The sequence below is a fragment of the Stegodyphus dumicola genome, chromosome 4 (assembly GCF_044657685.1).
Source record: "Stegodyphus dumicola isolate Sdum_Otavi_A_Nest chromosome 4, ASM4465768v1".
Taxonomy (NCBI): domain Eukaryota; kingdom Metazoa; phylum Arthropoda; class Arachnida; order Araneae; family Eresidae; genus Stegodyphus; species Stegodyphus dumicola.
In genome coordinates this window covers 211,796,284-211,823,397 of record NC_140771.1, presented here as the reverse complement: position 1 = coordinate 211,823,397, position 27,114 = coordinate 211,796,284, and the positions used below count along the sequence as shown (strand labels likewise).

The 27,114-nt window shown below is 35.3% G+C and overlaps 1 protein-coding gene across 1 annotated transcript in view; it reads right to left on the bottom strand.

The window, feature by feature from the left end:
- The window catches only part of LOC118186863 (disintegrin and metalloproteinase domain-containing protein 10-like), a 218,651-nt gene that overhangs the window by 111,177 nt on the left and 80,360 nt on the right, over positions 1-27,114 (bottom strand). Inside the window, exon 3 of the mRNA XM_085815947.1 lies at positions 26,688-26,806. Coding sequence (XP_085672073.1) covers positions 26,688-26,806 — 119 coding nt within the window. The remainder of the gene's footprint in view (positions 1-26,687; positions 26,807-27,114) is intronic.

Sequence of the window (27,114 nt, the reverse complement as noted above, 5' to 3'; positions counted from 1 at the left end):
CGCTTTCGATACATGAAAAACACTATTTGAATTTCGTCAATCGGCGCAGTGGAACGGGAGATATAGGAACTGTCCTCTTTTTTTTTTTTTTTTTTTTCCCGCAGTGTACACTACTCAAAAGATTTTGCAGGGAAAGAGTGTTTTAAATTTAAACACATTTTGACTTAACACAAACATTAGATAAAATTTGGTTCAATATAAATCGTAGTCTAAACATTACAGACCTCTGGACGAATTATCATCTCGGATTTACTTTTCAATGTCGTCCCGGACCTTTATTTTTCATTACCAGAATACTAATAAATTACAACAATGTAAACTAACTAAAAGATTTATTTAAAGTTGAGCTGAAGTTACGAAACTAAATAATTAACAAAATTGACCTCCGATTCTTATGGGCGGAAATAAAACAAAGATTTAAAGCATTTACAAATCAAGGTTTCAATTTAAAGACTTAAACAAGCTGGTTACGCTATTCTATGTCTACTAACTCAATTTCGATAAAAGTCCCTAGCTAACGCGTAACAATCGCGCTTAAGGAAGCAGTACAGAAGAGCTTCATCATGGAAGGCTGAAATTGTCAAACCTGTCTTCTAAATTTAGATTATCTCCCCTAATTAAAACTAACTTCATTCTCATTTCATTAACAATTTCATTAACACAATCTCTTGTAGTAGACATTTTCAGACATTAGGTATTTTTGGAAGCAGGCAAGAGAGTTTGAAAAATTAGCAACGCCTTCGCCGGGAATCGAACCACGGACCTCTGGAATACGCGCCCAGCGTGCAGACCACCACACCACGAAGGCATGCCAAGAAGACGGGAGAAATACCTTATAGACGAAACAACAGAAATACAGGAAAGATTAAGGTATTACATTATTCTATTGTATTACAATATTACATTACAGTATTACGTATTACATTATACCGCCCACTCGGTTAGTCTATCTCTTATAAGGTCCATAGAGAATACATTGTGACGTCACAAGCTTAGCACCACCCACTTATGGACGTCACATAGCTCCGCCTATACAACTTTGTTTTTATGCAGCGTATTCTGGGCTTTTACCGAAAAAGAGAGAAATTCACTTTATTTAGCTTCTCAGCACTCAGATGCTTTTCCGGTAATACACATAACTTCTGTTACTATTCTGGTTGCACTTTTAAACCTCTTCACCTGAATGGATTTCCTGAAGAAATTCGGTACGATCAAGAAACTTTAGTTATATCAGTTTAGGTTTGGGCCTCGTCTTATTTGGAGATGCCGCAGTCACACATCGTTTCTATACACCTGGGTTGGACCCTATCCTGTGTGTAGCACGTGAAATAAACTTTGCGGCATATCATTTGATAAGCATAGTATTGTACGAATGGGTAATAAAAAGTAAAAGCAATTATACTTCTTATTACTCATTTACAAACTAGTCAAATTCTTAGTCCGTTTAACGGGGCGGGGCGTGTGTTGTCCGCAAATCCGGATTTAGACTTCATAAGGCCCTAAGCTATTTGAAATATTGGGCCCTTTAAAAGTCTCTTATACTATATTTATAATATATCTTATTTTTTTGTGGGGGGAGCTAAGCTATAGCTTGTGTAGCTTATTGTAAATTCTGCACTGGTTGTCCGAAACAAATTGTACTGTAAATTTACCAGGGAAGAAAGGAAGATCCACAACTAGCCATCTCATTATGTTAAAGCGTTATACGAGATCCTGAAAGGGAATAATTATGTTTATTTCATAAATGACGTACATGAAATTGATGATGAAGTGGTAGTTTCTTATGTCGATTGGCAGTTCAGTTCAAATATTTATGAATTTATTATTATTTTGATGTCATAAAGTACAGTAATTCAGTATCACGTTCCGGGTCTCCACAATGAGATTTACAGAGATTGATAACTAAATATCCGCAAGGCTTTCCGTTTCAGGGATAGATGTATAAATCAACATAAGATTTTAAAAATGTACATGGTATAACATTTGTTTGCAGAAGAAAACTGTATGCTTGTATACCGCATGTGTGTAAATATGATTAGTCCTTAGGAATTGTATTATGCGTTTTTTAAACTGGCTTTAATTAAAGTTTCAGTTTTAATCCTTGGTACTTAACCCAGCATAGTGTCAATATTTCTGTTTTATATTCATTTTTTTCAGCTGACTTTATGTCTCTAGCAGTGATAATTAAGCAAAGATATGCTGGACTCCTACGACAGTCCTGCCCCCTGGAAGGAAATGAGTTGTAACAACATAACATGTGTGTGGCATTATAACTATATTACCAAGAGAATGTTCTCTTGGGAACGAACCCCAGTAACCACCGTGGGCCGGTGAGGGTGATAAAAGAAGACGAGGTTTGAACACTTCCTCTTCGTGGTGCATCCGTCGACTCATCTTGTACGAGTAAAAGCGTGGCTTTTGTCTGCGAAATGCCGAGAAAGTAAGACGCTTTCGAGAGTAGGGAACCTGCTGGTCTTCTCCTTTCTGTAATAATGCTGTAATATTTATTAACCACGAAAGCCCATGTTAAGTTTTGAAATAAATCTACACATACAGCCTGTTTAGTTATTTCCATCCCGCAAACTCTGTGACGTTACACTGGAAAGCAAACAGCATTCGAGCACCGGGAATTCGAACTTCAGATGGCTATCCGGGCGTGCTTCCAATTACACTGTGAAAGCAACCGCTCAAGAAAACACTTTATATTCTTTCCCATTTAAAGGGCAGGTAAGAAGGGAGAAGATCCAGTCGCCAACTCTAGGTGGCGGTGAATTATTGTCTACCACATTTCAATTCCGGGGCGACTTGTAGAGTCTATTAATGTTTTTTTTTTGGATACAGGAAGGGTGAAAATTCTGCAAAGCCTTCGCTCGGATTCGCCGGACTACGGGCTCCTAATTGATCGCTGGGCGTGCTCCCAATTACACCACGAAAGCACATGGTAAACAAAAAGAAAATTCCTTACACTCTTCCCCACTTAAAGGGCAACTTTGAAGGAGAAAATTTATTCTCTAAATCCAAGTGACGATGAATTACCGTCCACCTCGTTTTAATTCAGACGTCACTTGTAGAATCATTAGGTTTATTTTGGAGATGGTAACATTATACTATTTCGAGGGCGGAGAGATGAAAAATGAGCAACGCCTTCGCCGGGAATCGAACCACCGATCTCTGGAATACGCACCCAGCGTGAAGACCAACACACCACGAAGGCAGGCCAAGAAGGCGGAAGAAATAGCTTATAACATGACAATCAGCAGTGTCCTCGGCGAAATTGAAACTGCGAACCTCCTGTTGCCAACGAGACATGCTTTCAGTTAATCATGATGGCAGGCGGTAAACATGGATAAAATTCCTTACAAGATGAATCTATGAAGAATACAGAGTATGGATCATAGTGGTTGCAGCCACTAGTCCGTATATAAATCACGGAATCTTCTTGACCCATTTCTGCCTTCAAAACGTCAACGCAATAAGAGATTTTCAGTGCAAATTAATGGTTGAAATGGATCACAGGAATGCATGGACAGATTTTCACATTTGCTCGTTTCAAGAGAGCACTAAAATTTTAGCATAAGATTTAAATTACGTCAGCAGTATGATCGTAGAAAGACTTCAGATGAACATAGCCAGCATCGTCTAACAAAAATTATTTCACACGATAGACATACAATCCTACATCAGATAACATTAAAATTCTAGGTAGGATTTCAACTAACCTCATCGTGAGGACAAAGTTAGGCAGTTTAGCCCCCTATGCATTCTCTGCGAACCTGAAATTCTACTGCCTAATACCTCCTCTTAATTCCAACATTTTATCATCAGTAGATTTTGCTGCTTAGTTCTCTAATTTTGTTTCGCATTGTGACTGCATAGATTCAGGAAAGGAGTATTCAACTTTCTCTTCATGACGACTTTAGAAGCCAATCCAAAAATTTTTGAAGAGTATATCACAGCGAGCTATGCATCTTCTTTTTCCTGATACCGGAAATTCCGCTACTGGACACTTGATGACCGGAAACGAATGTACTGATCTGAGTGCTTCTGGCAGCTGACGTATATGGAGAAAATCCCATAGCATTATGAATCCCAATATTCATAGAATATTTTGCATCTTGTGTAATGATATGGATTTTGTTCGAGAACAGTGAAAGATCATTGGCCTAGCCTTTTACTCAAATAGAGCTTGATGTTACTTAATACAGGCCAAGTTAGGTGTGTAAGCATCTCCAACAAATGAATGCTATGGCGCACTTTTTCTGATAAGTCATACATAAAGTCTGGTGAGTTTAGTCTTTTCTAATAGCCCAAAGTGCCGTCACAGACATCTAAACATGACAAATCATGTCTTACCGTGGTTATTTAACTCATTTAATCTCAATGTTATCAAGCACAGCAGACATGATCACCAATTTACTGTGAAACACAAAAATCCCATCTCTAAATATGATAAAATTATGAATCCTGTGTATAAAGTAAGCTTTTGGTTACCTACAAAAGACTTCCACTTACTTATAGTTTATTTCTCGAGGTGAATCCCTTATGGAAGTTCTGCACTTCCATAAGGAATGTATGAGACTGTTGTATCAGTTTTTCTGTCACTTTAGTGCGTGCGAGTATTAGCTTTGTCAAAAAAAAAAAAAAAAAAAAAAAAAATGCAAACGTTAGAAGTTTTAAGAAATTATCTTTGAGATATATACGTTTTAAGATTAATCCAAGGTAAAGATTGAATTTTATGAGTTGCAACAGTAGGTATTACCTTTTTTAAAGAAGAAAACGAAATAATTGTATGATTTTATTGCATATTTTAATTTTAATGGTGAACTCTTCTAAATTTTTAACGGTGAATTCGTTTTCGAAGTTGTATGCTGGAACATGAATTTACCAGAATGTACTATTAACTATCCCTTGGTCTTTTAAATAAAATTAAGCTTTCAGGGTGAAAAACCCTGTCCTATGGTTTCTGAAATGAAATAAAAATAAATAATTTCCAGAGAAAATACTTTTATGACAGAATTACATAAAACGTATCAAAATAATTAGAAAAACTTAATAATGGAGAAAATTGCAAAATTACAATGCAGTCCAAGGACTAAAATTTATTTTCTTACGACAAACAACGTCTGAAATATAGATTTTTCTTACTCAAATTATGATAATCTTTACTAAAAATGGACACTCTCTTTTCAAGAGGAATCAGTTAAATATAAAACAACTTTCTAAGCAATTTTCTTTCCTTTTGAAAAACTAATGAATGAACTGGAAAAATAATTTTTTTTTATACGGAGACTGAATAAACTTCTGACCTTTAAAGAAATCCTATTACCGAATCTTCTAGTTCTTTCAGAAATATGCTTTTTAGCATTTTTCAAATGCAAAGCCTTCTCTACGCCAGGATTAATTTGTTTTGGAGATGAAAGATAAAAGTTTTTAGCCGTTATTTTTAAGCCTTTTATGGAAGAATAAGCTGACGGTAAGTTTCTGAAATCATTTTTAATATTAAATACGCATGTTTCTAATTAAAACATCATAAAACGCAAAAATGTTTTAATGTGTTTTATTTTAATTATGAAACACTTATATTCATTATCGAATTTAGAACAAAATTTGGTTTCTGTACATAATACTGAATCGATAAATTGACGGATTAAACATCAAAAATGAATGCCATATAAATGCTTTATTTTGAAAGAAAAAAAAAAAAAAAAAAGGCTTAAATGCAGTGTGATCTCATTCATCATTAATTATTTAGCTCTTATGACAGTACAGCACGGAGTACTAGTCTGCTTAGAAGAGTCGACTTTTTGTATAATTTCTAAGGAAAACTTTCTCGCGTTTACGTTATAATGGAGAAAACCCACGAAATATTCAAGCAGTACGTTTAATCATCCTGAAACAACAGAAATGGAATAACTATCATGGCTCAATGTTTTAATGATTTTCCTAAAAACAGGTCATTTCATACATTACATCCTCAAATTTTATTATAACAACGAATAATTTTTAAAAGCAAAACATAAGTATTTCCAAAATATACAACTTCAAATTCAGTTTAAGAAACGATATCCAAGTTCGTAACAATATGAGCAAATGTCTTGGATTTTAGTGAAGTGTCCCGCATCTGTATTTAGAGCAAATTTTGGTTGTGCATTTACATTTAAGCGATAAATTGATGGAGAAAACGACATAATGAATAACAGATAAGTGCTTTATTTTTCGTGTATAACATGTATGAGAATTAGTGCCCCTAAGATAAATCCTCTTTACGAAAGTAAGCAGCCTACATTTGCTTCGCTATGTTTAACTAAAGCTGACATGGTAAAGTTGTAAAAGTCAGGCACCAAGTTTTTCTTTCACCATACTCACATATCGGGCTTGATTTCTATATAGGAGTAAGACATGGACATTACGATATGCGATATTGTCTAGCGGAATGGGAGTACTTTAAGCTTATTTGATCCGAAAATCATCTGCAGAAGTTAGTGATGGGGAAAGAGGGGTACAGACTATTAGATTCTGTCCATCCTGGTGTCAGCGATCAAAATTAGACTACAGCTAGTCAAAGTCTTTCTGCAATCACAGGTTACTGAAGGATTCAGCACGTAATAGGTGATGGAAATAAGCGCCGAGTTACCAGAAAGACTTATTCTTATGCTGTCGAACAACGAATAAGCATGGGTTGAACATCAGTGGCGTAGCTAGGGTGGGGCAAAGGGGGACATCTGTCCCCGGGCGCAGCATCCAGGCGGCGCCAAATTGATGCTACGAAACTTTTTAATGAAATGTTTTCCATTCATGGCACACAGAAAAGGGGCGCAAATTCTTTATTTGTCCCCGGGCGCTGGAATCCTAGCTACGTCACTGTTGAACATTCATGTCGTTGTTCATCGTATTTTAGCCTCCAAACACGAGAATAAAGAGCAAGAGGAGCAAAGTGCTTAAATTTTAAAGAAAAAAAAGATCGAATGTAGCATGGTAGGGAAAGACTACATATGTAAGGGTAACACATGAGCATTTAGCGATTACATGATCGTACCACTAAGCCTTGTTAACTTGAGATTTCCTGCAACTATTTGCAAAGTGGCACCAATTTAACTAGACGGTTCAGTCTTGGTACTGATTCAAATATAGGCCTGCTTGCGGCTTCCTACCATTTCTGTGATTTGCGACCATAAGGAATGGGAGTGCAGTTTCATCTTCCTGTCGCGAAAAACTGCAGCTCAGCCACTGTTATGGCTCGTAAAACTTTTAAAGATGATATTTTAAGTAAATCACAAGTGTAACAAGTAGTTTACCAAATTCAAAAACGACGACTTGTTAGATGAAGGCTGCTACGACTTAAACATTAACGTGCAAAATATGAATTTTTTTAAAGCATTATTGACATGAACGTGCGTAAAAGCATGTACGTTGAAGGTAAAATTTCTATACATCCTGAATGTTTGAAAAAAAAACTACACGGGAGGGAAAATAGGTATCAGACAACTTACAGTCAAGCATATTGTCGCATTTCATGCCTTTATTATCAGTCAAATAATAACGTTTCACAAATAATACACATAAAGAAAATCTCTATAGTCATAATGAAATAAGCACAACAAATAATGAACTTTTCTCAGCAAGAGCTTATATTTCTTGCTACCGAATTTCCGGCAACTTACTTTAACGGACCACAGTTGTTACCAAAATCTTCCAAGTTTTGAAGAATGAAACTAAATTACATTTAGCATCACTACTCACGTTGGCCACGTAACTGTCACATCATGCTCGCTTTTAGCATTATTTTAAATTCTACGTGCATGATATAACAGGCTTCCTCTGGAAGAACTGCTTCCAAAAGTTCTTGCTGTATAAATTAACAGTAAATGCTTCTTAATTTTTTTAATGTGGGGGGAAGATGGTTTGCCGTAGGATTTCACAGGAACGAACAGTTTTCGTAAAGCGAAGGAAAGTGTATATATAATTGTTTTCTATTTGTCCATATTATAACTCGGGGGTTTTGTGTTTGAAAGGAGCAAAAAAATTGCAGGTTCCCACTTTTTATTATTGAGGGCTTTATATTTATCTCTATAATTTGACTTTTTAATGTACCCATGCTTACACAGATCTTATTTATCCGCTTCCATATTAATCCTGGTATGAGAAATTGGTAGTAACAACAACGATTCGTAACAAAACATCATGTGGGATAGATAATCAACAGGCATGTTTTTCTACCTTCCTTCAAGGTCAAATACATGCCAATCAAACACTTGCGTGCGCAGCAGATACCAAAATCTAACTCATTTATGCATATCTCTAGAGGTTACTACTGATCACACATTAATTGAGGAAATTGTTGGATCAAAATGCCACATGCACATTCATCCTATTGCCAGTATATTCATATTTCTGAACACACGTAATCAATAACGAAGACTTACGTGTAGAACAGGTATCTGAAACGAAACACAGTTGACGTCATTAATTTGTGTTTTGCGAGTCATAGGGAAAGACATTCCAATAGAAAATGGGAGGAAAACTGATTATAATATTCTCCTTGCTGAAGATAATATCTCCAGTTTATTGTGTTTTCTTACTCTGCAGACAGAAAAATCACATATCCGTCTCAATTTTTTATTTCAGTGGCTTTGTATCTATCCAAACAACCCATTAAAATTACATTTGGATTGCTCTTAATTTATGCAGCTGATAGTTATGTAGGGTTTTTATTTTATTTTTCTAACAGCAGTTTTTATTTTAAGACATGCCTTTCATGTACGCTCTCATTTTCCTACCAGAATGAGTTTTTTCTTTACTTTTAGAGTTTTTTCTTTACTTTTCTTTTAGAGGGTAAAAATTAGCATTTAAGCTGAGAATCTGAGTTCCTCCAGTAGAAAAGCGCGTTCTGACCTTTCGGCCACGTTGTTGCTATTAGTTAAAGCTTACTGTTCTATGGCCGTACTTATTACATGCTTGTTAGCTTATGCCGGTGATTCTTAGCTAAGGGCGACCTAAGCGACACTGATTTTGTGCAGTTTCGTCTGATTAATTTTATTTAGTATTAGTTTTGTGTTTTCTATTTTGAGTTGAAGCCTAAGTGGAGGAGGCTTCTTGTACGCCCGAGAGGGGCCAACTGTTAATCTATTTTTGAGATTGAATAAAAGAGTATTTAACGCTTTTCTGGAGTTATTACTTATGTACAAGAAATCAGCGAATAGTCCTTCAGTATTCTAGCAATCAAAGAACTCTATTTTTGCTAGGATATTACAGTTACTTCGATGAAACAAAATAGGCATGGCAGCGCATTTGCATTCTGATTTTAACTCTAGCTGCTGGGTATGTTAGACCAAATTTATCAATCTTCTACATTTTAATGATCAAAGTCATTTACAAAAGAAATATAATGTGTTTGTCATATCCACTTGGTAACAGTTTCTGAAACGCGCTCCTGCTTTGATTGCGTGGTGAAAACACATTGGTCAACAACTCATATCGTCAACGTCGCAGTTCCAAGTTCAGCATTTAGGAATTACCCGACGCCGGAAGCTTAAGTTCCAAGTCAATAAAAAGCAGTCTAACTGCAAGGAGTAGTAAACTATAAAATCAAGCTATCTATTAAATTTTACACTGGTACAGACTAAAAAAAAAATTGAGGGATAAAGGAAATTATTCATTTGCTTGGATGAACAACCCATTCTGAGCATTTAAAAAAAAAAAAAGAGAGAATGAGATGAAGGGAGCTGGAGCAACTAGGGTCGATACTAAATGTAAAAACAATATCGCATGCCACTCCATTTTTTTGTCTCTATACCAGGGGTTATCAAACTTTTAAAATTTTTGTTCTATAAGAATCAAAAATATACATACCAAAAAGGGCACCATTTTACATTTATTTCAATCTTCTGTGTAAAAACTGTTCCACCAAAAATAATTCTGTGCAACATTAATTTGAGAAACTTTGTTCTATAACATTACTGACGACTGTCACACACCCTTTCTAAAGTGCAATCCGAGCAAATAGTCATACCGCCACTTTAATAATTCGGAGTCAATTCTGCGATAAGCTAGTTAGTTGCTTGTACCAATAATGCAATGGTATAAATCAGATACAGTATAATTATTGGTCTAATGCCATTATTGAATGAACTAAGTTGGAATAATAAAAGGAAGTAATTACAGATCATCTGATATATATTCATATGATAAAAAATATTCTTTTCTTTGTATTTACGTTTCTTGACCGTCATTTTTTATACTACGTCCCTCCTGCTTCAAGTTTCGTTACAAAATTTTATAAGTGCATACTACATGACAGAAAAGCGTTCAAGTTCTGTCCATCATTTGAATAAATTTACAAGCAAAAGAGTAAAGCTCATCCCGTAGGAAGACGATAAAAGATGAAGATGAAGATGAATGAAGATTAAATTTCATTTTCTGTGATTTTAAGATTTAATACGGGTGAGAAGATTTTGACAAAATGAAGCAGTATTTCATATTTCTACAAATCCTGAAGACGATAAAATTTTTTTTCATTGTTCAAAGACACTACAGCTAGAAATCTGCTCAATGGTGAGCGCTTTACGAACACAAAGCTAGAATCTTTACGACAGCAGTTACAGATTTTTCCATTTCAAAACTAGCAGCGTAATGAGCAAATTGAATAATTTCTTAATAATCTATATAATATCATCTGCATTAGCATCAGCCCGCCTTTTATTCCAAAGACACTGCTGACGAATACGTTGTAGGGTTTATATTTATTTTAAGTTTAAACTATCTTTCCTGTCAAGCCTTACTTTCCCCTGGAATTGCCAATGCCAGAGTATGTAAATTTTAGTAGAACGAGCAAAGTATTCAAAATTGTCAGCGGAAGTAATCTGAGTTAAATAGAAGGGAAACGAGTTCGAAGGTGTGCTTTTCTTGCTTCACGAGCGTGGAGGTGGCTAGTTAGAAATTGAAGAACCACGCGTTTCGGCCTGTGTGATTGCCTCAGTAGATAGTGAAATCTTTCGACGTAATATTCAGAAGTTTGCTGAATTGTCAGCGGTATCTTAGAACGCGGTTAGGTTAGTTACGTTTAGAGAGCCTCGTAGTTAGTCACTTGTTGTTATTCTTTTTTTAGTTTCTTATTTTTATTTTACCGCCGGGTCGGCGTAGTTTGTGAGCGTCAAGAGCACGCATCTGTATTTTCTAAAGTTGAATAAAAAGGGATTTAAACCCTTCTCAAGACTTTGTATACTTTCCAGTTCATAGCAGTCACCACTATTGTTGCGTGCAGGTTGGAAGCGCGCAACATTACATTGGCGCCCGAAAACTTGTCGAACTGAAATGACCGAAAATTGGATGGAAGCTGCTGGACAACAACAAGAAATGGCAAGCCAATTGGAAGGATTTGGATACCTGGTCCAGACGATGAGAGCGTCAATCAAGCCAAACGTCAATTTCGACGGAAAAAATTCGGTGGCGATATTTGTAGAAGGCCTCGACAATCACTTCCAGCTCTACCCTGTGCCTGAAAGACAAAAAGTTGCCATCGCCACATCTGCACTAAGAGGACAGGCCTCGCTATGGTGGAAGAATATAGGCAAATTTTTATTAGGGGAATTCGGAGGCCAGACATATACATTTGAAAATTTCAAAAAATCGTTATTAAAGGTCTTCCCCATAGTGAAAGACCGAGCAAGGCTAGAAGCTGAACTATATAGTTTTTATCAACGGAATATAGAACAAAACAACGGAACAAAATAGGCATGGCAGCGCATTTGCATTCTGATTTTAACTCTAGCTGCTGGGTATGTTAGACCAAATTTATCAATCTTCTACATTTTAATGACTTGACGGACTTTATTCTGCGAAAAATTAAGCTGACGGATATGCTGTATGGGAAGAACCCGACGCGGAGATTATTGAAATAATCTTACCAAGATTGCTACCTGCGGTTCAAGATTACTTTGAAATTAGAAACCTAAGCACATTGCAGGAGCTCTTCGAATTGGCGGTCAAGTTCCAAAATCGCAGAATAGCGGAAAAAGCTACAGGGGCATCGTATTCTCAAAGTATCCGAAGGCAATCTTCAAATGAGCAGACCAGAAATGCAAACCGCTCTTATGGGGGAAAGAGCTATCAAGCTAACTCATCGAAGCTCGAAGGTCAAGGCCCAAAAAGGAAATTTGAAAACAACCGTCCGCGTACCCAGAAAGCAGAAGTTGAAAGGAAAGCTTTAAACGAATAGAGGGGCCTGTGAAAGCGAGGGTCCAGACCCCGGAAGTTTTGAAAAAACCCTCAAAAAGATACTTAAATACGGTCATCGTAAAAAACTCACATTTACCAATTATACAAGTCCTGGTTGGCGATGTACCAGTAGAAGCCCTCATCGATACAGGAGCAGAAGGTAATTTTATGAGTGATATTTTTTTTTAAGAACTTTAATAGGTTACGATTATTTAAAAATAAAAACACAGAAATCATAGCAGCGCAAGGACAAACTTGTCAATGTATCGGAAAACTATCTTTAAAGATACAGGTTCAAAACGAAAGCCTTAAAGTATTAATTTTTGTAGTAAAAAATTTGCAAAGTACACTTATTTTAGGTATGGAGTTTTTAAAAAGCCGCGAAGGCCAAACTCAATTTTCAGGAAAGTTCTATTGTGCTGGAGATGGATCGGAGGGTGGTGGAACCAGTGGAACAACCGCAAGTCGATCTTGGCCATTTGAATGACCATGAAAGCCAAGCCATCCAGCAAGTGGTGAGTACTTTTTCAAACTTGTTTTCAGAACGGCCTGGTAGCTGTCAAATAGTTACGCATGAGATACAGTTAACTGCCGACAAACCCTGTAGGACTAAACCTTATCACTATGATAAACAGAAAGAGCTAATCATAGAAGAACATATTCAGGAAATGTTAAAGAACAAAATAATAACGCCCATAAATAGTGAGTACGCGAGTCCAGTCGTACTATGTAGGAAAAAGAACGAGTTTCCTCCTTCGGATAAAAGGGCTTGGAGGTTTGCTATCGATTACAGGAAACTTAATAGTGTTACTAAATTTCCAGTTTACCCTTTGCCGGTTATAGAGGAAATTATTAGAAAGATTAAATATACAACATACATGACTACGTTGGACTTAACGTCTGGCTACTATCAAATAGCTATGAGGCCCGAAGACATACATAAAACCGCGTTTATAACAAAATCGGGCACTTATGCATTTTTACGCATGCCTTTTGGGTTGTGTGGGGCCCCGTCAATATTCCAGAGAGCTATGGACATTGTTCTAAAGCCTGTCCTAGGAAAATCGACTTTAATCTATCTAGATGATATGCCGTATTTATGCGAATCCAATGCGCCATCGAATCTAATGCGCTTCACCATTTTAAAACTTTAAATAATAAAAAAATTGTTTGTCGGCGAATGTAATGCGCATCAATGGTATGAGGAGTTTATTGAATCTTATTTTATACAAGAATGGTTTTGTATATAAACTATCAATCAATGGTATGATAATTTTATTTAAATTTAGATACCATATTTTATACAACAATGGATTTATACATAAAGTAACAGAACATAGAATTAACCTATTAGTGGGCTATTGTTATGTGAAACAATCATTGTTAATTACCACTACCGTATTTCCGGTACATATCGTAAAGTATGAACATGAAATAAATGGTAACATTTCTATCTAGCTAACAGTTTCTACAATCAGTGATTAATAGTAAACGTCTTTATTCACTATTTTGATGATAACTTTTTTAGTCCCCTTCTCCATAATGGTGTAGTTACGAAGCATATCAAACCAAATTGGCGTCTCGTCAGCGTTGCCAATTTGCCCCATTGAAAAATTCTTTTCCTTCCGAAGTGTGATGACATACCGCTAAAATGTTAGTAGTTTTCCCTCAAACTCTGCAGGAAGCTTTTGGCATATTGTTGTACAGCGTCTTAGAAATAAGCCCATCCGCTTCATAAACCGATCCACCCATCGACGGCTAGCTTTAAACTCTCGTTTCGGTATTCCAAGAACTTCAGCCTCCTCTTTTGCTTTATTTCTTATAGTGTCGCTAGTCACAGGTTGTCCATTCTTCCTCCTTTCACGTACAAATTCCAAAACCTTTTCTTCAATTTTAGGGTGTCTTCCTTTGCGAGGGCCAGTGAATTTCTTTCTACTAGTTTTAGTTGCAAACAGTGCCAATTTCTGTTGCCGCCACAAGCGAACATTGCTCTCATCTACGTTGAACTCTCTCCCAGCCTTTCTATTGCCATTTCTTTCAGGATAAAAAATTACTTTACGTTTGAAAGTAGCGTCATATGACATTCTTCTCTGCTTGCCCTCCATTTCGTGACTACGTACTCTGCAGTATGCAATAATGTGTCAACGATAAATGTAACGGTAAATGTAGTCGAGAAATACAGTAATCCATTGTTACGATTTAAATTCGGTTGACGTCATCGGCGAACTGCTGACGTCATCGGCGAACTTTGCACTCGAATCTAATGCGCACCCCAATTTTGAGTACTACATTTGGCCAAAAACGATGCGCATTAGATTCGCGTAAATACGGTAATTATAACGAGTAGTACGTTGGAACAACATATTAAAGATAAAATAATAAAAAAATTTCGGAAAAATATTAATGCAAAAAATATATTAACGTATAAAATCATACTTCAAACATCACAGCGCACCAGAGCCGAAATAAAACGAGCTTCAGCACTTCTTTTTATGAAACTGAAACACAATTTTAGCAGAAAATTCCTTTGGACACGTAACATTTTATTGTAACAGTAAGTCTTAGAAATCGCTGTCAACTCCTCAAAGTATATATCTGTTTCCTAGGTAAATGAACCCTTGTTTGAATGTTGAGATATTTAAGTAAAGAAAACTCCCCTCACACTCAACCCGCAACTTTATTCTCTAGGAAATGAATAAATTTACAGGCGTTTGTTTGGAAGTGGGTACGTTTTTGTGATTCACTGTGGATGTGCAGTCGTATCCAGTCATTTTCTTTTGCAACAGAAAAGGAAAGGGAAGCCCTAGTTCATATTCTTAAATGCACACTAAAGGGACAATGGATTTATTACAAATGACAATAGGTAAGTGCCCACTGTCATTTATCATAGATCCGTTGTCCCTTGGTGTGCATTTAAAAATTGTCATTTATCATAGGCTATTTTCCCCTTCTAGTTTGCCTCATAACCATGATAACAACTGCTGCGGCATGATTATAACAAACACAGTCAAGATCGCAAAACAGAAAATGATCATTACGAATTTGAAGCATTACTTAAAGTAACAAACTATAATTTTCCAAGGAAAAGAGCACTTACGGACCGATGTATCCAAATATGAAAATGCCCATTTCCATCAGAATTTTACGCTGATTTTCAGCTTATAAACAGTGGCGTAGCTAGGGTGGGGTAAGGGAGGACATCTGCCCCCGGGCGCAGCATTCAGGGGGAGCCAAATTGATGTTACGAACTTTTAGAATGAAATTTTTCCGTTCTTGGCACAGAGAAAGGGGCGAAAAATCTTCAGTTGTCCCCGGGCGCTGAAAACCCTAGCTACGCCTTTGCTTATAAATCAACTTTCGGGCATCCCCCCCCCCCATTGAAAATTTTGCTTGACTGCTATCATGGGCAGGCGATCGTGATCAATGCGTTTTTAATTTTTCTCTCATTGTTTCATTTCCGTTCTCCTCCGTTAAAATTTTGTTTTATACTTCCACTAGCACTGAAGAAAACATTTTTTGAATTTTCATACTGTTTCTAGCATTGTTTTCACTCACTACTGGCGCTTAAACGCGTTTACTTTCTTTTCACTATGAGGTAAAAAATGTAAAATTTATATTCTATTATCCTTTGAAATAGTACAAAACACTATATTCAGAGATCAGATTTCTGTGGGAGCCGGAATTTAATTTAATTTATTAACTTTTAGCTACCTATTTTCATTTTATTTAATACTAATTACAGTTACTTATTATTTTATTTACTTATTTTTGATAATCTTTTTTGACAGTCTGCCGTAGGGCTCCGGCACTTCTAATTTTAGTAACTAAGCCCTAGACTGGACATTTGTATTTTCCCTCCACGCTGAAAAATAATGTCATGAAGTTTTATTACATCTTAAGCAACAGTGGTAGTGATATAAAGTATTATTCAATGCCTTTGTTCCCCCTTCTGGTCAGACAATACCATTAAACTGTCCCAGTACTGAAGTGGCTTTTAACTCTGCCGTTTGATAAGATATAGCGGATTTTCATTTTGTCTTAATCGTTTCCAAATTTCCAAAGCGGAAGAACTTGAATTCTGATAGGAAGAGTTGAATCAGTGACTATACTCGTATATACATTTGTCGCTAGTGAGGTCTTCTTGTGAATTTTGGGGGGAACACATAAAGGATTAAATGTTGTGCTATGGTTTGTCTGAAATTTATGGGCACTTCCTTTTTATTTATTTATTTTTTTACACAAGAAAATTCTGAATATCAACCGGAATTCGGAAATAAAGTTTCATTTTGAAAGTTAGCTAAAATAAACATAAAATTGGTATTTCTGACGTATTTATCTATGAAGATTAAGTGACGCAAACACTACTTGCATATCCTGATGTAGAAATTTCATCTCAATAATGTCCCACAAAAGCAGCAGACAAAGGTCGTGATACGTTTTTGCTGCCGTATATATTGATGGGAGGTGGCAGGAATAACATGGACCGGATTCGTAAGTAAAAATTATTAAATAATTAGTAAAAATTATTTTTGATTTTTAGCGTTTGTAATTTATTACATCTAAAGTGTTTTGTCGCCTATATGACAATACTGATACTGTACTTACTTCCTGCATAACAGTAGTGAAGGAGACAGTGTTAATTTATATAACCTACAAACTTCTGGTCAGTCTACCGATATTATCAGTTAAGATTTTGATCAAAAGTGTTAAATGTACATGGATTCAAATTTGAGCGGTATACTGCCACTTCTAACCAGTGCTGATTTAAGGATCAATTGCATTTATAATTGTGTACGCAATAAACTAAACAAAATATTGTGCAGAAAAAGAAAAAAATTACAAAGGGATAAAAAAAAACTCTCAGACACAGAAGGGAAAAAATAATTTTAATAAAACAACAAAAACAAATCATAAACAATTAACTTAAAATAAATATAACTAAAACATAAAAAGAAAATAAGAAATGCAAATTATAACTTATAAGCTGCTCCTAGAAAGGCAATTAATTGATATGCATACTTCTCTTAATTATTATGTTATTCTTTCCAGACATGCATGTACGTGCAGCCCGAAGTTCAGAAGTTTCTGAAAAACATAAAAAATAAGAAAGGGCATTAGCAATATTTTAATACTCAGCTCCCCCAAACACTCTATAAATGGACAAAATACTACGCCAATTGCTTTAAAATCCGTAACCCATTCAGATAAAAACTGAATAACTGACTTTTATCATGGTCTTCTCAAATATACATAACTTTTACTCTCTATGAATTTTAACAATCACTAGTATTCTACTGAATATTACATATGTTTAAAAAAACTGTCTTTTGTTTGCATTTTTAAAACACTAACAAAGACGAAAGAGACTAATAAACTAAAATTTTCTAGCGTTTTCGTCCTTTTCTGATTCTACAGAGATTCATGAACTGCTTTTTAAGAATCAACGCTGTAAAATAAACGATAATCATTCTGATGTTGGAAGCTGTGTCTCCTTCCTCCGAATCAAAACAATATTTGCTTCAAAAATAGTATTTCAAACTTATTGACTGTAAAGTTAAAAATTGTAGGTTGCGATAAGTTCCGTCTTAGAATGAATCGCAGTTTCTAACTCGGCTTTCAGTGTTTACAAATTCGCGGAATTCGCAGTTTCTGAATCTCATGGATAGCGCAATTCAAAATTCTCGAGAATCAAAAAAATAAATAAAAGCACACAGCATCAAGGAAATGGGCTTCCGGAAAAGAAATACCGCATCTAATAGGGGCAAGATTTGTAGCCTCTGGAGTGGAATTCAAGTTTTTTGAAAATTTTACAAAGTATAACCAATATGCTTATGTATAAATGTAGTAAACTATGTACGAAGTAATCGTCATTCCAATTCATTTTCATATTTACTGCTTTAATCTATATATTGGCTTAATCTGTACGCAAAATATATGAGGAATTTTCTTTCCTTAATCGCGATCGAAGTATGCTGTCTACTAGCATATTAATTCTAATTCAATTTAAAAAAAATCAAAATACAACGATGTCTCGTATATTGACTGTAATCCTTTCTGTGATGGCTTTCGTTATTGCACGGCATTATTTCCGAAAAGTTATAATGGGAATAATTTTAATGCATTCTCACGTCTAGCGCAAAATCTAGAAATACCGCAATAAAATTTCGTTAGATATTGCAAACATCGTAAATTTGGAATTGCTAACACTTAAAACTTTTTTGTTTCCAATGGCAGATTGTGAACAGTTACAGTGTAACACAGTCCATTAATCTATACAAGGCCAGATGGAGCGGTCTCTTTATTATGGAGGCACCTGATAGGTGGGTCACCATTGCCTCCTATGAAGGGACGGCCAGTTACAACCATGCCTTCTTCGGATTCGAACCCAGAGCCTTCGGTATCGCAGTCAGGCTTCCCTAACCACTATACCGTCTGGGCGGCACATTTAAAACTATACTAGTATAAAAAGAAACCTTTACATACATTATGTATATAAGCAGTCTTGCAGTTCCCCCTCCTTCTTCGTAATTGGTTTTAGTTTGAATTTTTCCACAAGAGCTGGAAGAATCGTTTTTAGTATTTACCTTTTTGCACTTTGCTTCTTTGTAACTCATGTTAAACAAAATTCTCTAAAGTGGTGTCTCCCTTCTCCAAGATAGTTATGAAATAATGCATTGCACTGTCATTGAATAGATAGCTACTCTGTTCATCTCAGTGGAATATCAATGTTTAGCAGTGACCTGAATTTTTTCCCAGTTTTAGTTAAATAAATTTTCGCTTTAAGGAACGTGGAGTCAATCTAATCTCCAATACTTCAAAAAGCCCTTGACAGATGCAGGAGGCATACAATATTTGCGTTCTCCGCACTAGAAGAAACATACTTCTAAGCTGTCTAAAATCTTCTTTGTCAAAGAAGACTTGAAGTTTTGAAGGGTTAACACAATATTAAGAAATATGATTATTTGTTCATTACTTCGCTTATAGCCTTTTGTTTATGCAAAGACTTTTTTCACTTACGCGGTGTTAAAACAAGGGGTTGGGAACCTACACATTTAATGTGTAATGAAATTCACGTGCGGTTCGTAATGAAGCACCACTGCAGTTTATTTTAAAATGCGGTGTAAAAAAAGCAATAACATAAATGAATAAGGAGGTCAAAATTTTACTTTCAATACCAGTAAGCACATTTACGCTGTTTTTTCCGAAACGTAAAGAAGAGCTCTACTCCATTTAAGAGTTGAATTTTGAAGCGTTTTTATAGTATCTAATCAAGTATGGAAAAATAATTTTACATATATTATTTTCCTAAAATTCCTGAGCGCCCATCAGCGGCCGAGCGGTAATGTCGCTGAACACTGGCAGTTCGGTTCGAGGTTCGAATGTATGGGTGTTTTCGTGGTTTTGCCCATGTGTAACGTGTATACGAGCCAGTTTCCTTTAGAAAGTCTTCCACGAAGGCATCCCTTCCCTAAGGCAGATAGCCCTAGTGTGCTTTGCCGTAATCTCAATAAACCAAACCAAACCTAAAATCCTGAAATTACGTTCGATAATTTCTCCTAAAATGAAACACTTTCTTTAATTTTAATAAAGAACCTACCAAAATGTTTCATGAACTTAAGTTCCGCATAACAAAATTTTAACTAGCATTTCTTACCCAAGTTCATTTATTTATTTAAAAGAACAAAAGGAATATTATTTAAAATTCCAGTTGCGCGTTATTTTCAGATTATACTGCAGTAGAGAAAAAAGTACAGAACTACGAAGTACAGAGTATTTTATTCGGAATCACTTTTAATAATGATTTCGAACAAATTTTTAAAATGCAAATAGCAGATAAAAATTTTTATTCTCTCACACTTCTCTTCACAAGTATTTCATGCCATGAAATATTTCCACAGTTCTCTGCAGAAGAAACGGTATAACTGCATGCTTTACATTACTAGTATACCATACATTTATTAAAATAATTATGATATAATATCAAGCTGTTTAAATTTCTTGGAGAGGCACCACTACTAATGGTTTGATTATAGGGGAAATGTTTGCTCTCGGAGGTCGAATTGATCTCTACACGTTCCCTAGTTGTACACAGATAGCAGAACATTTTTGGTTGCAGTACATTCTCAAAATGGTATAGTTAACCAATTTTTTATCCTACACGTGCGATAAATAGAATATTATTTTAATGAATGATAATGCAATGCATGGTTACATACGAGTAGTATTCACGAACATCACCGATAATATGTACCCGTCGGGTGAATCTCCTACAGTATATATAGGACATGTCGAGCTGTTATAACCTTGAAAGACGATTAACAGTGCTGTATGACTTTCCTATAACAGAACTGTTAAATGAATAAGTAGTAATCTTATCAATTTCCATTCATGAATAGGGTCTAGCTTTAAGTCGATATTGTCGGGCCTCTGTTTTCAGTAAGGATTATGTTAGAGATCATTGCACATCATAACAATATATCTTTACGATTCAACTTTCTGCAGTTATATAGCGAGTTCATTCTGTCATTAAATATTTGCCTTTCATTTTCTATTTAACTATACGAGGCGACAGTTTTTATTTTTACATTCAAAAAGCTTGTCGCAGGACTCCAGCTGTTTAGTCACAAACAGAACTTGCTGCTCACTTTATAGACCCACTCAAGGAATGAAAGGCTGAGTCAACCTTGTCCAGCCGTCACCATCGAGATATCTATCTCGATGGTGACGGTCCAGCCCAGGGATCGAACCCCGGATCTGTGGTGCAGCTGTGCGACGCGCTAGCCACTTTGCCACCGGGCGGTCAATTTAGTTGATAGTAGCAGTAATAATTGGTTTACTGGATATTACAGACTACATGCAGACTACCTGCTCTAATGAACGTCCTTTCCAAAGTTTTTCTGTGGGTCTAGATCAAGGTTCTTTAATATACTAAGGTTAGGCCAGGAACGGAAAAAGCGTGCCATTGGTTACTGGTAGTGACGTCACCCGGGAGACAAGACGCATCGGCCGAAGCGTCTGCTACATGATTTTGGTAATGGAAAAAATGTAAACTAAAGCAAAATGATCACTTATATGTGGTAGATACACCGGAAATATCGGGTATATACTTTCCGATTAAGTATTTTGTTAAAGAAAATGTTTATTTTATGCACAGAATTCGTACGAATGCTGAAAATAATTGTAAACATTAAATTCTTTTCGTAAAGGAAAGCATTAGAAAATGAAAAACGATATTTAATTAAGGGAAATAAATATTGCAAAACAAGGTATTTTTGAATATTTTTTCGTAGTATTGTTTGCACTAAATAAATCTTGTTGAACAGAACACATGATGGCATAAGTGCTAAGACGTAAAAACATAATCAAAAAGTATTATTCTGTTTATTTTCATTGCTCATGCACTTTTTTTTTAATACAAATGAACTTTGACATTCCATGAGAAATATATGATCGTGATTTTCAGTTTAAATTACATATCTCAAGCAAAAATATACATAAAAAGATTTGACTTAACAAATTCATATTTAAATACCATAAAATTCTACAAATTTCTTAATATCCGTCATTATACTTTTAAATAGTATACTTATCACATTCTTTTTAAAGTGAAAAGTCACTTCATACTGATTCACTTCAGATTTTAGCAGAAGTGCATATATTTTCAGTATAATCTAAAAGTACTCTTATAATCCCTTACACTCCCAAGATTTCTATATAACATTTATCCTGACGTGATTATTTGCTTTAGTAAATAATCTTCGATATTGGCATCCTATTTTTCCTTCCATACATTAAAAATGGAACAATAAAAATACATTTTCTTACACATATACGCACAATAATAATAATAATAAACTTGCCCTCCATCTTAGTTTCGGTCCACCAGCGGCCGAGCGGTAAAGTCGCTGAACACTGGTAGTTCGGTCCGAATCCCGCGAACGGGCTGGCTGCATGGGCGTTTTCGTGGTTTTCCTCATGTGTAACGAGCCAGTTTCCCTGAGAAAGTCCTCCACAAAGGCATCACACCTATTACGCAGATAGCCCTAGTGTGCTTTGCCATAATTAAATACACCACCACATCTTAATTTAAATTCAGACTGTACACAAATTAAATATTTTTAATTACTAATGTATAAGGTTGTTTCTTAAAATACTTTTGTTATACTCGAAATATGTGTTCAATATTGAATTATTTTTCTTTCTCTTATAATTAAAAACAAGTTATATGGAATCAAAATTAAAACATGTGCAGCAGTTAAATAACACTGAACAGAATATCTTACTTACTCTTTCGCTATTTTTATTCTAGCATTATACACAGATTTGTTTTCCTTCAGGTTCAAGCATTTGTAAGTTATATCAATTAAATTACATCACACATACCTGTATGCATCAGTTAAATAACACTGAAAGAAATATGTCACTCACTCATTCGATGTTTGCATCATAGTGAGATCGAGAAATTGTTCTTTCCTCACGGTGAGGCATGTATCAGTTTACTTAGTTCGCAAAGCTTAACCCAGACGCTGCTTCAATACATAGAATTCCGTTTGGGATGTAAAGAAAGTAACCAAAACATGTGAATGAAGTTGGATACAAGAATTTATTAACTAATCATTCAGGTACTCAGTATTGGTAAACATGACATGAGTTTAAATATCTCACTACGATGTAAGTCTCATACACAAAATGAAGATTATGATAAAAAATGATTTAAAATGAGAAATTTTTCAATTTAAATGTAAAATAGCAGTAAAATGAAAAATAAATGTAAAATTACATCACAGTTATGTATGAAAACTACATAAATTCATTAAAAAATAGTTATTTTATCTGGTTGTAAAGAGTGTTTTCCGCCAAAAAACGTATTAACGTGTATAATTCTGACACAACGCTATAGCACAATTTGCCACTTCCGCCTAGGTATAATAGCAAATTAACAACACAAATCAAATCAAACTGTTGATGCAACGAAAGTAAACAAACGCCAAGAACTAACGCTGTCACCCACATGACGTCATGCGTATGTGGCATAACTTTCTCCCTGCACTGCGCATCGCTCTTGGCCCCCCCCCGGTCTAGATCAGGTTTTCAATTAAATTGAAGGAAAATTACAATATATTTTACCCTTCTTCTAAGAATAAATAAAATAAATTTATCAGTGTTTATTGACTCTGAATCCTTGGCGACTGCTAATGCAATTATTATGCAGTTACTATTAGCTTTAAATTATTAATTATTTTTTTAAATGGAGAAAGAGTAATGCATGTAACGTTTAAATACCACAACATTTCCTTCCTAACAGACAGAATTTTAAAGTTTTATTTTAAAGTATAAAATAAAAATAGACATTTACACGTTTCTTAAGCTGGAAGCTTAAGCAAAACATTTCGTAATTAACTACTGGCTAATTACTCCACTTAAACAACTTGGGCTGCTATGTATTAAAACCTCTGTGTAATCATCAAAGATTACGAAAGTTGCATTTAAAAACATTCCACTGTCAGTAAAAATTTTGGAATCTATCTCTTTCCGGTTTTATGACCGTTTCCTTAAATCAAAATAAAGTGAAGCCCCTGCTTTTTCGGCAAGACGGCACACTACATGAAAAATGAACTTCCAGTACACTTCATAAATCATTAAAAAGGGGGAAGAAACCTAAGACAGAAACGTGAGAAAAGTAAAAGAAAAACGAAAAGGAGAAGATGAGAGCCGGGATTAAGCTAACTCCCTGGCGGAGAAACAAATTTGCGATCCGAAGATAGTGATCATTCTTCTTTCGTTTTCGATCTGCTTTTCCACCCCTCCTCAGAAAATGATAGCAGTGAATAAGATGCACAGCCACCACCGAGGAAAAATGAGAAAGATTTACCGTTAGATGAAATTTTCACCGGTGGAAGGAAGATAAATTCGGCATCTACAACACAGAATTTGCATGCATTTTCTTTCCTTGTGTGTAACTTTCTTAACTCATCTGTCAAATGAATAATATAAAAAGAAAATAAATAAATAACATTAGCAAAAATTCTGTTTTTGCAGAAATTTGACGAATGATTTCAGACTCATTTATATAGTTTGCGCTAATGATGACAGATGGCAATCCAGTTACATTTTTGCGTCTCTTTTTCTCAGGTTAAAATTTGATAAAACATGTTGTAAGTACTGTTACTGTGCTTCTGAAAGAGTCAATAACGCTATACATGCAAAATAAATAACAACAACGAAAGTTTGCAAAATATTAAGCCTTTCTGAACGCCACTGGCTCACCAACTAGAATATGAAGATTACAGATTCCAATTTTCCATTGGTATCATTATGGTGACATCATAAACCATCAATGAAATCGAACTCGAACAGAAACTACCAATTTTCCGAGGTTTTAACCGTTTGGTCACAGATCATAGCGACATCATAGACTATCGATGGCGACATAACAAACGATTAGTGAAATCGAACCCAAACAGAGATTTACCATTTTCCGAGATAAACCATTTGTTCAATGATCAGCTCAAAGTTCTGCACCGTGTTATGGCATCATCATAAATCCTCAGTGAAATCGAACCCGAACAGAAACTACCAATTTTCCAAGGTTTTAACCGTTTGGTCACTGATCATGGCGACATCATAAATTATCAACGAAATGGCTATGGCGACACCACAAACCATCAGTGAAATTGAACCCGAAAACAGATTTACCATTTTCCAAGGTTTTAACCATTTGGTCAATGATCAGCTCAGAGGTCTGCGCCATGTTGCAGCGTCATCATAAATCATCAGTGAAATCGAACTTGAAAAGAAACTAACAATTTTACAAGGTCTTAAGTATTTTGTCAACGTCCCAGTCCTGTGACGGGTTAAGAGAATCTCGGGCCGCAAGACTTCTGTGATATTCTGTTGCTCCAATTCTTTTAAGAATAACAGTAAATATGGCAAAATATGAGCCTCTACGTTCGCGAGGTCCTTGACTAGTGTTCATAAGTGTTCCGGCTATGGGTCAGCTCAAACCCTGTTAAAAGGTACTATTGCATAAAATATGATGATATTTCAAATGGAATGCATTTGATGTCATGCTACACTCCAGGGATAAAAATCCTGCAAATTTTAAGAATCTGAAACTAAACAAGGCTTTGGTTTGCAAAAATTTAGTATTTATACAGCAAATTTTCTAGGTCTACGTATATGCCTTTGTGGTATATAAGTGGTTACATGTCCGGCTGGCGTAGTTCAAATCAGTGTGACAGCATAACTGAAATACAACGTGCTCAAGCACGTAAGTCTCAGCATGAACTACAGGGATAAAAATATTTCAAATTTAGCAATCGCAAATTTGAGAAATTTGAAACTGAAAAGAATTTTACCGACAAATATGCAAGTCTGAAATATTATATTCAGAGCGTAACCATAAAACTAGTACTCTGAAACTTTACTATCACTTCTCGATTTTCGCTTTCCCGCCAGAATGCAAATTAGCTCTCGCGTATATAAGGGAGGGTTTGAGATAGTTTTTTAGACACAGCGCGTTTTGCCTTGTGAAGGCCACGCTGCTAAGTGTATTTTTCTAAGATAAGAGTTCCTGTCTTCGGCCGTGCATTATAATTGACGATAGTATTTCACGCCAGTGAAGCTTTAAGGGTCAGCGATAAGTCGCTTAGTCTTCTTGAGACTAAGTCTTATTAAGGATTAGTCTTACTGAGGATCTTTTACTCAATATTTTCTACCCAATTCTTCTCCACATTCTTCTCAGCTCAATTAAGATTATAGTTCTGGAACAGTTAGCCAACGAATTAAAAACTTTTAATTATTTCGCTGGACTTGCAAAAAAATTTTCGCAGTTTAATGGCGAAAACGGCGTCTTGGTAATTGCGTTCTAAAACATAGCATTTTCAAATAATTCTTTGGAGTAAATTTAATTCACAGAGATAATACTGAAGCCGTTAAATGAAGATAAAAAGGGTAACCATGATAATACTAATACTACATAGATTTAATTAATGACGTTAATTAAGAATATATTATGTTCCTAATTTATGCATTTTTCATTATTATGGGAGAGAAGACCACTGGAATGTTAAAAAGGAAAAATAATAATTGTCTCCTTAATAAGACCTGATTAATATTGCTATTATTCATACTCATGCATCGATAATTTTAAACAAGATTAAGCTTTATTTTGATTTAAAATATTTTCAGTTCTTGATTATATTAATTTCGTCATAAAAAGGCTGTACCAACCTTGAAGTCATGAAACAGGACAAATAAGAAGCCTTTTAAATTATCAGAGAAGACTGTAAAAATTACGCGTCACATTCATCTATGAAGAAAAAACACTTAACTGAAGCGATTTTTCTTCTTTTTATGTATGAATTCTTAATAAATAAATAATAAAATAAAATAGTCAGCTATGACGTATGGCACACATTCCAGATACCTGCAAAATAAGGAATTTTCAAAAGAATGAAAATGGAATGACTGACCTTCCACAAATCCTGCGAGAGCACGTGCTTTATCGTATTGGACGGCAGTTTTGGAACTCTCGAATTTCGTATCTTCGGCGAAAACCCACGTGTCTCGTTTCAGTCTTAGGCGGAACACTCTGTAAAAGGAAAGGAAAGTGATTAGCGAAAATCATTTTATCCCAGTATCAAAGAAAGAGAAATAAATCTTTTACCTTCTTTGATAGGTCGAAATTGGTAATAAATTTTTTGAGAAATGTACACATTACATGCGATGTAACTTTTTAACAATCGGGCAACTTGTAGAATTTCACATAAATTAACTAGCTGCCTCGACATTCTGCCTGTATTTTCACTTCTCTTTCGTCAACTCATACCAGAATGCAAATTAGTTAATCTATTTAAATGCAGAGTTCTTAGATCCGAGACACAGCATTTGGCAGCAGTT